This window comes from Mus pahari, chromosome 5, assembly GCF_900095145.1.
Source record: "Mus pahari chromosome 5, PAHARI_EIJ_v1.1, whole genome shotgun sequence".
Classification (NCBI taxonomy): domain Eukaryota; kingdom Metazoa; phylum Chordata; class Mammalia; order Rodentia; family Muridae; genus Mus; species Mus pahari.
The window spans coordinates 58,794,956-58,809,042 of NC_034594.1; the positions used below are offsets into that span (position 1 = coordinate 58,794,956).

Genomic DNA, 14,087 nt, shown 5'->3' on the forward strand with positions numbered 1-14,087 from the left:
CTAAACCCAGTGTGTGTGTGTGTGTGTGTGTGTGTGTGTGTGTGTGTGTGTGTGTGTGTGAGAGAGAGAGAGAGAGAGAGAGAGAGAGAGCAATGGCAGCTGTGGAAATGTTTTGAAACGATCCTTACCTTTTGATAGGGAATCCATCAAGGAGGGCAGATGCCACTGAGCCGTAAGGCATGATCTTAGAGAAAGCTTCACTCTCATGCATGCCCTCAGAGCCAAGGATTTACAAGTGGGGTGTGAGTGAAGCAAACCAAGAGGCAATTTCCTACTTGTTTTGTGTTCACGCTGGCTGCAATTCCAGACAGTGGAAAATGTGACTGTACATTGCTCTAGCTGATTTGATTTTTTCCAAAGGCATTTTATAATGCAGTATATGCCTTAATATGCTGTCCTTCGGAAGCAGCACATTCTAGTTAAACAAGTAATTGGGTCAGTGGAGGTAACACACACAGACTAGAAAACCTCAAGGCAGTAAATATGGATAAAACTCTACTTCAATGAAATGACAAATAAAATTATTGATTCCTTCTAGATTTTTCTTTATAAGTCCTTCAGAATATCAAGGTGCCCTTGGATCAGAACTAGGATGTCAAATGTAAGTGTCCCTGCTGCAGAATGGTCCGAAGTTCACAAATAAAACAATGCAGTCCCAGAAGAATCAGGTGCAGAAAACGTTAGTAGAAGGCTAAATGCCTTGAGATGGGAAGGCACGAGAGGGCAGGGAAATTGTTCTTGGTAAATAGAATTCACTGTTATGTTTAAAATCTCACACACACGAGAGAGATATAGATGGATAGATAGATAGATAGATAGATAGATAGATAGATAGATTAGATGATAGATGGATGGATGGATAGATGAATGGGTAGGTAGATCAGTGACTTTCATACAGGCAAAGAGCTGAAAGAGTCAATCACATTCCAACGTGGAGATGTTATTTACACATGTATGTTCCCCTTCCCTTCAAGTTCTTTTTTCATTTACATTCTGAAATGCATCTACACCAAAGGAGACATGATTGAGAGCCATACAATCTAGAACCATTGATTGCACTGAATAAATCTCCCCCACCAAGTTTTCTCAGCTAATTAATTCCAGGGGTAGCTGATGTTTGAAGCTATGCAACCAGCATTTGCTGGCTTGCATTCTTGCTGAAGGCCAGCTCCTCAGGGTTTCACTGATTACAGGCAGTGTTTGATTGCTACTGCTGTTTCCTAACTTGGGCAGTGGATCCTTGAGGGGACTTGGAGGGATGCTTTCTGCAGGCTGTTAGATCTGACGCCAGTGATGCCAGCTGCTGTGTGAGAAACTCCATGCTATGCACGACTTGCATTTTTTTTTTTTTTAAATAAAAAAGCCCTTGCTGTGAAAAAAGAATTTTCAATTTGTTTGCTAATGTCTGGCTCATTGCAAACTTGGTTAATGTTAAATACCGTAGCCAGTACAATAAAATAAAAACACCTGTCCACAGAGGACTCTAATGGTGTCCTCAAGGGAGGTTGTACAGACCTAGAGCCTCTTTGTTTTATTGACATCATCGGTTTAGCATGACTGCAGGATGCATCAACGTGGATGTGAAAGGTGTGTTTTAGAGGAATATAAAATGCCATCTCAAATAAGAAGTTGTTTTTTTTTTTTTTTTTGAGGACGGGTATCATGCTAATCAAGCACCATGTAGTTCCTTTCTGAGCTCTTGAACCTGCATTCTTCACAGGTTCAGGAGGATGTGCAAGCCTACTTTGGTTTGCTTCTCCTCATCAAGGAGAAGGGATGGGAGCTGCCTATTCAGGTTGAATACCGCAATTCACACTGGCTGGTTGGTGCCCCCAGGTGTGTGCATTTGAATATCATTTGCATAATGATCCTTAAAGCTCTAATTTGCAGCTTATCAGGATGAACTCTGCAGGTTCTCCTTGTTCAAAGGCAGTTGATGGTGAAACCTATGGAGGGCCATGCTTAGGTAATACTATTAGGCCTGCACAGAATAACAAAATGCTTTCTCTTGTAACCTCTTATTGGATTTATTTTTCTTAACCAAACGCAATTGATAGTCCTGCCCGTGTTACAAAAGAAATCAGATGCACCAGCAGCATGTTTTAAAGGAATCTGTGAAAAGAACAAGGTTAGGGAATTTGAAAGCAGCATCACCCAATGGCCCCCTCTGTCTATTTAGTACATGGTATTCTGAGTATTTTTTCTAGTAGGTCAGTTAAGGACTTATGAGTCCAAGTTTGTAAATGAAGGTATAACATACTCATATGGCACGGAGGTGGGAATGAGTTTAAAGAATTACAAAAAATGTATGCATTGTTCAGATAAGAAGAACTAAATGGTGACGGTGTGGATCTTGGAAGAATATGACTTATGGACCTTAATGGACAATAATTATATCGGACTACATAAAGACGCCATTTTTGTAGGTTAATATAATGGCTAAAGGCAGGTAATTTCAAAGATGGTTTTCTGAGAGCTTTTGATATTGGCAAGGAATTTCTGCTCTATGTTTTAGAACCTTCTTTACCTCTTTCTGCATCTCTGAAGACTTTGCCTGTTGGGTGAACATTTGTTCTCCTTGATTCTTGGTGTTTGGAATTGCTACCATCACCTTTGAAAATGGTCAGAATCTACTAATACAGAACCCGGCCTGTCAAACGGATTCCTTGCAAAGGAATCTGGGAAGAACTGTAAGTCTTTGTAAACAGTCATTATTCCAACTTCGGATCCTTTTCACACCCTAAGGCAGTGATTCTCAACCTGTGGGTCTCGTTCTCCTTAGGGGGGTCTCACATATCAGATATCCAACATATCAGATATTTGCATACAATTCATAATAGCAAAATTACAGTTATAAAGTAGCAAATAATTTTATGGTTGGGGGGGTCACCACAACATGAAGAACTGTATTAAAGGGTCACAGTGATAGGAAGTTTGAAAACCACTGCCATAAGGTTTGATTCATGACAGATTAAATAAGCAGGTGATCTCCAGTCTATTTGCATCTATTAAAATGTGATATTCATATAGGTTCTGTGTGTAAACCTTCTGGACTATATCCTCTACTCTTTTGGAGAAAGATAATGTACATAAAATGATACTTTTTTTTTTTTTTTTTTTTTTGTAATTCAGGTGACTGGAATAAACAGGGTTTAGCTCAANTAAACCTTCTGGACTATATCCTCTACTCTTTTGGAGTATTTGAACAAATTTCTGGGGATTTGTAGTTTTTTTTTTTTTTTTTTGTAATTCAGGTGACTGGAATAAACAGGGTTTAGCTCAAGAAATGAAAGATGCTTTCAAAGCAATTCAAAGCAGCTCTCTCACTCTTTATACCAAATGTCGATCTGTACACACGTGTTAAGGTTCAGTAAAGCTGTAAGGAGGGAAGTGTGAGGATTATTAGTGCATGCAAAGGGACACAGAGAAGATGAACTTACCACAGCCTGGAACTATCAAGACCAAAGAAAGAAAAGAGCAAACATCTGCATTAAAAAACCAGTTGGGAGGCAGCAAAGCTCGTTCCATGCATTCACCAGCTTGCATCTCACATGCCGCTGTTTTGCATGACCAGGATGTTAATGGAACGTCATTTCTTTTTCATTGGCACCATCACCCAAAGATTTGCCATTATATCCTGGCTTGCAAAGCGCCCCCTACAGGCCATTGTTCTGCTGCTAGGTTAGCACTAGTTTTACCTCCAGTCTTTCAACCCCCATCCCGTTCTTGGTGTGATTTTCTGTTATTTTTTTCTTGCTAATGCTTTGCCAAGGCCACACATTGTTCATTTCTTCCCAAATACCATCTCCTCTCATCTGAGGGTCCTTTACATTTATTTCTTCCTCAACCGATACACTGAAGCTAGCTAACCTTCTTTATATTCTCTTTCCACATATCTATAATTGCCTTTTCCTTATAGACTGTTCTCATACTAGGTTTCTCTGTCTCGGCAGTAGTGATGGTATTTAGAACTAAGAAAAATCCAGGTAGGGATGAGAGTGACTATGGAGGTGGCTACTTATGGGTTCTTTCTAGGTAGACAGAATCGGAAATTAGTCTTAAGGCTATCTTCAGTGACCATAGGAAAATTTTGCTAAAGACTTAACTGGGAAAAAAAAAAAAGTATCTGTAATCACAACCCTGGACCAGACTCTATCTGTAGTCTTAAGAGATTCTGAGGAGAAAAAGAAACTGTGAGCAATTGTGCCTCATGTGAGGGAAAGGAAAGTGAGGGAGAAGTCTGAGAGCCACTGTGAATATAGAGTAGGCTGGTCCATCTGTCTACAGACGTCAGAAAGACTTTGCTGAGACAGAAGAACGCCACAGCCTTTTGGAAAAGGGACCATGATGCTCCTGGGTGTATACCGTTTAAAGCATCACTATGTAGAGCTATCCCTAATCAGTGTGTGACACATTTCTTCAGGCTAGTGCTGTGGCTAGCTAACATCTTTAACCTTATTCATTGCTGATACAGTACACTGAGAAAGATGACTTTAAAATAATCTTGGCCTGTGAGTTAGGAAACAATACAGCCCCGTGATGGTCTGCTTTGAAATAAACAGGAGATACAACTTACAAGACTGTAAAGTCAATGGTTGGACATAGTGGTCAATTTAGAGTGTGTTGTAGATGATATTTCTTAAAGCATGTCTGATTCAATTTCACTTTAATCTATCATATAAACCTGTTAGGAATATTAGGACAAAATGCAAAGCAGAAAATAATTAAAAAGAAGCCTTTTCTACTTCCAAAAGTTAGATCTCACTCTTTTTTTTTTTTTTTTTTTTTTTAGCTTAACTTGTAATAAGTTTCATGGATTTCTCTACCTATGTGTGCTTAATACAATCCTATGGGCAAAATGATAAATGATCACATCCATAGAAACACCCATATAGGCTCAGACTAATCCCAACCCCAAGTCTACTGGTGCATGTCATCAAATGTCTTATAAAGAATGGAAGATGACAACCTGAATGGAGCGGTCAGGCCACGTTACTTCTAACAAACTTACCTGCCCGTAAAACGCCACTCTATAGTAACGACCAAACAATCGCTTCTCTGAATTCACCACCTCTGCCACTTTCAGATAGGACCGGTGGATATCATAATAGAGATCTGACAATTTCTGAAACCAAAAACCAGAGGGCTTTGTGAGAAAAATGCTGACACACAACGGAGACGGTCATGTTTCAATGCTGTACGCGATTTGTCAACTTAAAAGCAAAAAAAGGTTTGTGGCTTAGATCACATACTTTGAAGTCTCGTTGCTTTTCAAAGACAGCAATGATGGGCTTATTGACATCAGCGATGAGTTCGTATCGTTCAGACTTCCAAAGGAACTCCACACACATATACAGCTGCTCCACCAGGATGTTCTGCAAGGTTCCCAGAGAAAAGGATGTTTTTTTTTTTTTTTAAAAAAAAAATGTATGTTTAAAGATGTGGCTCATTTCTGAAACTTGGTTCTGAAGCTATCTCAGTCTTAGGTCTTTTCACAGTGTGATTTTTTATCATTCCTGATCTTTATTACTGACATTTACAGCCCACCATGGGATCGCAGTGCCATGTTGGGTACCCCTGCTTCCTCTCATCATGCTGTAACCCATCAAGCAGGCATACTAGCTCAGATCTTGTCAGTTCTTTTAACTGCTATTGTCAGTGATGCTTAGCTCCTACCCCTGCCCTTCCCTCCTCTATACCTGGAGTAGCTTTCTAGCAAACAGGTGTTTCTCTTCAATGTCTGCTTTAAAGTGACATTTCCTTTTAAAACATAAATTCGCTCATGTAATCTCCATGCCCACGAACCTTTGTGGAAGTCTAGTTTATATAACACTATCTGTTCTCTCCAGACTGACACTCAAGGTGGTCCACAATCCCTTTTTAACACTCTGCCCTTGTGGTTTATTTGACTCTGGTTCCAGCTTTCTACCTCTCTCTCCCCATTCTTAGAGTGCCTCTATCTTCTACACCATTGCCCATGGTACTGCTGTACACACTAGAACATTCCTTTCCTGTGTGACACCTTGTAGTAAGAATTTTGGAATTTAAAAGCACAGCGATACTATTATAATCGGTTTTTTGTTTTAATACCAGGTATGGGAAATGGGGCTGCTTCAGATTGTACACAGCAGTTGACTATGATTTGCCTCGTTCTTTGGCTGGGGTGTGATTTTGCCAGCTGCAGATAGTTTCTGTGATTTGTATGACATTTGGAATTCTGGGTACTTTTTAGAGGGTATATAAATTCTAGGGCCCTGGGAGACAGGATGGGTTGTTGGTTGATTGTTGGTTATCACAGTTTGTTAGGTTGTTATGCACAGAGAAGAAACAACAACGAGAAGAAATTAGATATCCTGATGGCAAAGAGCAAACTTGTCCCAAGGAACTTGACACCCTAATCAGGGGAAGTGGTCTAATGATAACATTGCCTTCTTTCCAACCGCTGACTTTATTCAAGGATTTTTTTTCCTTTCCTCTCTGTATTTCTGTTCTCTCTTAGCTAGTGTTGGGGTTGAAAGGGTGGAAGAAAAGGGGTGGGGAAGGGTGGGCGAAGAACACACAGAGTAGCAAAAGCAAGCTACAGTGCCTTGTTCTATCTAATATCAACATTTAGAATCAAATATAGAAAGCTTTTACTGATGCCCAGTCACCTCCATTACAACCACTTCATGTGGAAAACTGTCATCTTCTCATTACAAAAATATAATGCCTCAATTTATAGTTATTGAATATGTATTTGGAATGGGCTACTTTTCACCCTGAAGGAAGATTTTATTTCCAAAATTCTGAATTTTTCAAAAGCAGGGATTGTGCCTGATTAATCTTTTTTTTTTCTTTCCCTTAATACAATGTCTTTCAGGGTGGTGGTAGATTAATTAATATGTCCAACTATGTGAAATCACATAATCTCTAAAGCAAGTTTATAATATTGTTTGAGCATTTCTGACAATATCTTTTTAAATATACTATAGTCGTATGCAGTGTGCACAAAGCTAAAGTCCATAAAAACCCATCTTTTCCACATCTCTATAGCATTAAGACTTAAAAAAAAATAGCTTATGGAATACTGTATTTCTTGTTGAAGGAGGCTGTTTTATTCACCAGAGTTGCTATGTGATTCCTGCTAGAAAACTGCTTTTTCATGAGAAATGACTAGCTTACATATCAGAAAGCTTCCCCACAGAAAATGTGAGCCCTTTTACTGGGCCAAATTTGTAAATAAATGAACTTGTGTAAGAAACTGCTGTGCCAAGTTTATAAAAACAGTAGCATCCTTACTACATTTTACCAGCGCACAGAGATTGTGTGGAAGAGCTCACTATTTACATATGAGTTCATCAGAGTGAAATAAACCAGACCTCATTTAAGATTTCAACGAAGATCGTGCTTTATCCATGGAACTTGCTATTTATTAATCTCCCCATATTATTTGAGCCTCAACATCACTTTGTTTATTAAAGTCATAATGCAGAACTACATTGTCTGACTTTTGAATGCACATAGGAATCACAATTCACTACATTTTTAAAACTTCATCAATGACAGTAGATCATTTGCAACTAACCTCATTGTACGGGGTGTCTTGCATTCCAGAATCCTCTTTCATTGCTCCTTCTTCTTTAATGTTTGGGGTGATGCTCAGAAAGGCTGGCCATCCCATAGAGAACATGCCTTGGGAGGGGATCAAGGACAATGAAATATTATCTTAGGCAATTTGTATTGGGATTAGAACATGGCTTGCTTCATGAGGTTAGTCTTGGCAGTATTATAACAAATGAAAGGCACGTGAGGGGTAGATCATGGTTTCTGGCATTGCCTATGTTTACTGATTTTTTTTTTTATCAGATGCATATTATAAGAGTTCATTTACTTCTCCAGCTCTGAAACTTCATAACATAAAATATTAGAGATTTCAGAAATATCAATGGGATTCAGATATGTGCTGAAAAATATCAATATATGTTCATGAAGCTTTAGAGTTTGCCTTCCCATTTCAATGTTCACTCATAAGTGTATCCTTTTTCAATAGTTATGGCATAGTATCGCCAGTATTACCTTCCACACAACACAGACTGTTTAAAATGCTTGAGTATTTAAGAGTCACCAAAGTAACTGGGACACGAACTGACACTTGAGTTTTATCAGTTTTCTTCAGTTTGGTTTTAGATAAAATGTGAAAGTCTTTATGTTGCTTTACAGGACCTAAAGATGATCAATGGCTGAGCCAGAAGGGCATGTTAAATAAAGTAATGTCTGATGACTTGCATATAAACACTAGTGTGCGCTTGACACACGACAGTCAGAAGAGTTTGAAGGTGGATCTGCTCCTGTGGTATAGATCTGTCTTTTCCGAGGGCCACAAGCCAGAGACCTCACTATCTCACTGTTCATTTAGCTGATTTGGTTCTAATGCATTCTTTGGAAAACCCACTGTGACCTTTTTGAAAACGTACTCAGGTTTAAATGAATAGGAATGGAATTGTGCCTCTGAGGTATTGAAAATCAAAGTCCATTTTCATTTTGTTTGGGTATTTTCATTCGAACTCTACACTGAGTTTTCAACAGCAATTTGCAAGTTGAAAAATGTTATCAAGTAGATTGTTCAGAAACTTTGGACTTGAAAGAACTTTTAAAGAGATTTTTTAGATAAAATGTTTGAATGATACAGTCACATTTTTATGCAAAGGAAGTATAGTTCTTAGAAAATGTGATTTTAGACATTTTAGGTAGAATATTTTTAATGAAAGTAAACAAATATCATCAATCATATATTATAAATTGTTAGAGTAAATTATTATTATTATTATTATTATTATTGTTAATTTTGCAATGCTGGAAATCAAACACCAAGGCTTATAGTTGCTAGGCAATTACTCTATTATTAAGATACATAGTCTTTAAGAAGTAAAATAAAATATACCAATCATAAAGGTATATACATCTATCTAAATGTATATTGTCTGCATTCTAACTTTGAATAAACTTTTACACTCAAACTAGATTCTTCTTGCAAGTTTGCATGGCTTATCACTTTCAAGCTAAGATTTCAGTGACAGGGCAGCATGCAGATAAGCATGACCATACTTCATAATCCTGAAGACTGGATAATATTCCATTTGCTGAGAACTGAGAAGAAAGCTAAACTTGTTAAGTTTAGGATGTGGTTTCTGAGTGGTCTGAGCTTAAGCTTTTTATACAGTAAATTCTGTTGACCTAATTTCAGGTCATGCCTTTTGCTTCTATGAACACATTTGTGGAAGTTTCCTGATGCTGTAAAGTTGATTTCCTCAGCGTCAAAGGCAAATGAGCACAGTTAGATCCACTCACTTCCTCCGCCTGGAGTTGTTAGTAATAAGTTGCTATCACAGGGGTGGGTGTCTTCTGGAAGCAGGGGTGGTGTGCAAATCTTTTCCATTTTCCAGTAACCTATGGTAGTGCAAGATGAGGTTAGGGTATGGCTGCATGTTCTTGTTAATACAAGTTTATGGAACCACAAATTGTTAATCAATGAGATATTAAAATCATCATTTTTGAACCAAGAAGTTGACCATACAGTTAGCTTCACTGCACATCAAATGAATATGCTGGTGACATCATAGAATTAAAAATATTAAAGTACAGCATAATAATAAATGTCTATAAAAGTGAAAGCTATTTAATAAATCATAAGTTTAATGCATTTATGTGGTTAGGTTCCAGTATGATGATCTCCAGGCTTTTGGCCCCTTTACAAGGTCCTCTTACCCTTGCGCTTCAGGTATTCTGCAATAAGTGCAGCTATGTGGATATAACACATTGCAGCCTATAACAAAACAGAGAACAGAGATTTCAAGGATGGATTTAACTTTTCATGAAACCCATGGTTTCCCAAGGGGAGTCAGTGTGCTCCCTCATAATCTGTCATGTAGACTAATTCTTCATTTTGAAAGAAGTGAAAATGTCAGTCTATTGGACTTTTTCAAAGTCTATCATCAAGAATAAAATAAATATTTGGAGATATTTTTGTATATGAAATGGGATGAATGAGCTATCCCAAACAACTTTCCCACAAAATAACATTCCCTCTTTTATTATCTAATCATAATTTATTGCTATTTAGAAGCTATGTATCTCTTTTCTTCTCAAATAGACTCTAGTATCTGGAGAAAAATGGTAATAGAAAACATCTGCCTTTTAATGCTGGCTCCTCTTTTATTTCTCTTGCCTTTAGAATAGTTGTCTCATCATTTAGCTCTTGGTAATAGTATGTATGCTAATGTACCAGGCAGGTTCTCTTCAAACTGATTACATGGGTGATGTTTCATTTCTCCTCTAGATGTTTTGATCATTGCTGTGTACTCTTTAATTTATGAAGGTCTCAGGCCTTCAGATTTCTTCTTAAAAGTTTCATGAGTAGATTTGGCTCTTTCAGATAAGTTAATGGGAACTGGAAATCTTCACCAAACTGTGGCCAAGCCAGAGTTCTGGTTTCTGTTCTAGAGTCTCTGATTACCAAGTGTTTATCTTTTAGGATTATCCTAGATAAAATTTCAGGCTTTAGGCTTATCCTAGTATCTCCTATTCCTACAAGGGTATAGTTCTGGGAAAAGGCAGAACTTCCCTAGTGGTAACTCACAAGCCCCTGGATACTATAAATTGCCACATCGCTGTGCATAAATCTATCCGGCATTACAACTGCCACAGAAAAGTCAAGTATTGATTTACAATCCCCACACAGGGGACTTTCTTCTCCATGGCTGATTCAGATGAACTTTGATAAACTTACCAAAGCAGCAAGCTTCCCTGTTCCACTACAATGTCAGGGAACAAATTTGAAAACACAGAATATCAACTCTGATATAAATTGCTAACTTTTGAATACTTTTAACAACACTATCTTTAGATTCAAGTTTTAGACATCTATTTGTGCACTGCATTGCAAACAACTGATGTTGCCACCTCTATATCTGGCCACAATCTGATGTCCTCTACTTAGACTCAGATGTTATTGAGCCATACATATAAAGTAACTGGACTTTATATAGAGATGTATATTTTTACATTAGTGGAAAATATGGTACATTTTATACTACATGGTATACACTAAAAGCCTGTTATTTAGATAAGGAAGGCAACGTTGATGAAGAGTGAGTGAGCTTTTGCTCATCACCTCAGACAGGTCTCCATTTCTTGCATGGATCTTGGCCATGCTTTCCAGCCAGGTCCTCCGTAGTTCAGGGGTACTTGCATAGGAGTTTGCTAGGCTGTATTGAAGGTCCACCAGCATCTCTGGGTCCTTCTCATGCTCCTTCATCTGGGCTGTGGCCATCAAAACAGTCCTTATACGTTTAGTCAGATCTTTCACCTCTGCTGGGAAATTGCTGTTCTTTGGAAAAGAGAGAGCCTGGGTCACTATCTGTTCAGCATTCCTTTGTTAACTTCAACCTATACTCTTAACTAGTGCTTGGTACCACATGCTTTTATGTTTTCTTATAGTGCTCATAAATGTCTGCATCCTGTATATTATAATTGTGATTATATTCAAACATTTGGTAATAAGAAGCATGGTCAACTTTATTGTCTTATAGTCTAACTTCCTAGTGATATTTTCCTGAATGCCCTTAAAATTCAGTTCTCTCTGACTCTAGTCTATGTCATTTAAACAAGTTTTGATGTTATTCCTATTGATGGCATGTGGCCCTGGACTGCCAAATCATATTCTTAATAAATATGGAGATCAAGGACATCCCATTTTACTTGAATAGGTAGTGTTTGAAGAAGGGCCTTTCTATTCTTACATCAGTGCCCTTACACTTTCAGAGGTGGATCCAGAGAGAGCTATAGATAGTGAAGCAGTTAACTGATGCAATACAGCAATGAGGGGAGGGCAGGACTTCAAAGTGTTCTCTTGATCTCTAGATCAAGGTTGATTGAAGCCTTTTCTACCTTTAGTCTTCCAAAGGCACTAAAATAATAAGTAGAGGGAAAGATATGTTTACTTATGATGATTATGAATAAATGATGGTGCTTCTGGTAAATTTTGTTATATAATAATCAAAGATTATGGAAGTCCCACCTAAAACATCATGTACTGAAAGTGTGAGACCTAACAAATCCAATTTAAACATGCAAAGAATATGAATGATCAAAATCTTAATAAACTATGTACAGAATTCATAAATACCTTGTGGTTTTGATATGTCAAATAAAACCCCACTTCACTCTATTTCTGATTCTTTAGAAAAAAGGCCATGAAGCATCTCTTACTTTCATCTGTTTATCTCCATTGGCAAAGTTGTTCGTGATTGCAAGGGAGTGTTGAAAGCGAGACCCTCCAATCCCCGCATCAGCTATTAACTGGCTCACTGCTTTGATGAGCTGGAAGGAAAAAAAAAAAAAAAGAACCTTCTAAACCTATGGTTTGCAACCTTCCTAATTCTACAACCCTTTAATATAATTTCTCATGTTGTGGTGAACCCCCAACCATAGAATTATTTTCCTTGTTACTTCATAACTGTGATTTTGTTACTGTTATGAATTGTAATGTAAATATCTGATATGAAGGATATCTGATATGTGACCCAAAGGGGTTACAACCCACAGGTTGAGAGCCACCACTCTAAAGCAAAATGAATTTGCATTTTGTGTTTTATGGACGCATGTAGGGAGATGAGACCATGCTTGTATGGGAACAGATGTGCATGTGGAGTGCTCATATTTAGGTATCATCTGTTTTGTCATTGAGACAGGATATCATCCATATTGTCATTGAGACAGGATCTTTCATGATCTAGAGCTCACTAAGGTAGGATAGACAAGATGGCCAGCAGCCAATGGGATCTTCCTGTCTCTGAGACCTCAGTGCTGAGATTACAGCATATACCATTGCTACCTGACCTTTAACATGGGTTTTAAAGCTTGAACTCAGGTCCCAGGCTTGCTAGGCACACACTCCACAGACAGAGTCACCTCTCTAATCTAAAAACTGTATTTTTAAGGATATTGACTAGGCTAGACAAATACTCTATACATTTTCTTAGAAAGTTCAATAAATGCCATTATTATAACTGTAAATACTCAGGGAAAGATGCAAGAATCTTATAATCTTGGGATGCCTTGAAGAAAGACATGGATGTATTTTTGGTTTGATTTGGCCTCCTAGACTAACTGTGACTCTTAGAGTTATTTATTCCATGAGATTCTAGTGCATGAACAGAAGAAACACAAGCTCAAGTGGCAACGTAAACTGCAATCCATTAATTTCTCTCCAGCTCTCCTCATATAAACCAGGACCAAGTGTGCTGGGAGAGTGGAGTTTAGGAACTCAGTTGACAGGTTGCCTGGGAACAGGATGCTTTGCTCACTGCCCAAACACACCAGTTATTTTAATAACAACAATGAAAACTGGTGGGACTTACTTGTAAGTGAGACCGGACAATTGACTTCTGCTTGTTAAATTCAAAGTTCTTCCTCATGAAGAAGTATAGAAGTGCTGAGGCTTCCATCTGAGTTAACCGTGACCTGTGGTTACAGCATTTGAGGACTTCATAGCAGAATGAGCCACAGAGATCAGCAGGCCCTTGGAAAAACGCTGAAGGAAACTGGAGGGATGGAAGAATGAGGGAGTGAGCCATGTTCTTTCATGTTTCAAACCTGTAGACTAAAATGCTATCCAAAAATATGCTGTATCCATTTGTACCAGACGGAGGGGTGTTTCTATTATTGAAGTCCAAGTTTAGTAAGCTCTTCTCTTGTATTCTCTTGCATTAATATTCCATGTGTTAATATCTGACAGCAACCCCAAAATGCATGATGTCTTTGAAATGTCCCATTATTCATTTGACACTGATATATTAGATGCTGTTTATAGTCATTTTCAAAGATGGTGGCTCTAGTTACTTGGTTTAGAACCCTTAACTTGATATTTTGTTTTCTTTCCTTCTTTAGTTTTTTTCCTTTTTCCTTTCTTTCTTTCTTTCTTTCTTTCTTTCTTTCTTTCTTTCTTTCTTTCTTTCTTTCTTTCTTTCTTTCTTTCTTTCTTTCTNTCTNTCTCTCTCTCTCTCTCTCTCTCTCTCTCTCTCTCTCTCTCTCTCTCCCTCCCTCCCTCC

The 14,087-nt window shown here is 38.0% G+C and overlaps 1 protein-coding gene across 14 annotated transcripts in view; it reads right to left on the reverse strand.

Moving 5' to 3' along the window:
- The window catches only part of Dock10 (dedicator of cytokinesis 10), a 243,697-nt gene that overhangs the window by 17,000 nt on the left and 212,610 nt on the right, over positions 1-14,087 (reverse strand). For 8 of the 14 annotated variants that reach the window (XM_029538336.1, XM_029538337.1, XM_029538331.1 and 5 more), the window contains exons 43-51: positions 13,398-13,580; positions 12,247-12,357; positions 11,150-11,365; positions 9,745-9,802; positions 9,328-9,426; positions 7,565-7,671; positions 5,253-5,375; positions 5,012-5,125; positions 3,441-3,452 (exon numbers count right to left, since the gene is read on the reverse strand). In XM_029538336.1, the coding sequence (XP_029394196.1) occupies positions 3,441-3,452; positions 5,012-5,125; positions 5,253-5,375; positions 7,565-7,671; positions 9,328-9,426; positions 9,745-9,802; positions 11,150-11,365; positions 12,247-12,357; positions 13,398-13,580 (1,023 nt within the window). The remainder of the gene's footprint in view (positions 1-3,440; positions 3,453-5,011; positions 5,126-5,252; positions 5,376-7,564; positions 7,672-9,327; positions 9,427-9,744; positions 9,803-11,149; positions 11,366-12,246; positions 12,358-13,397; positions 13,581-14,087) is intronic. The other 6 variants (XM_021197703.1, XM_029538335.1, XM_021197704.1 and 3 more) reach the window with 3 other exon arrangements.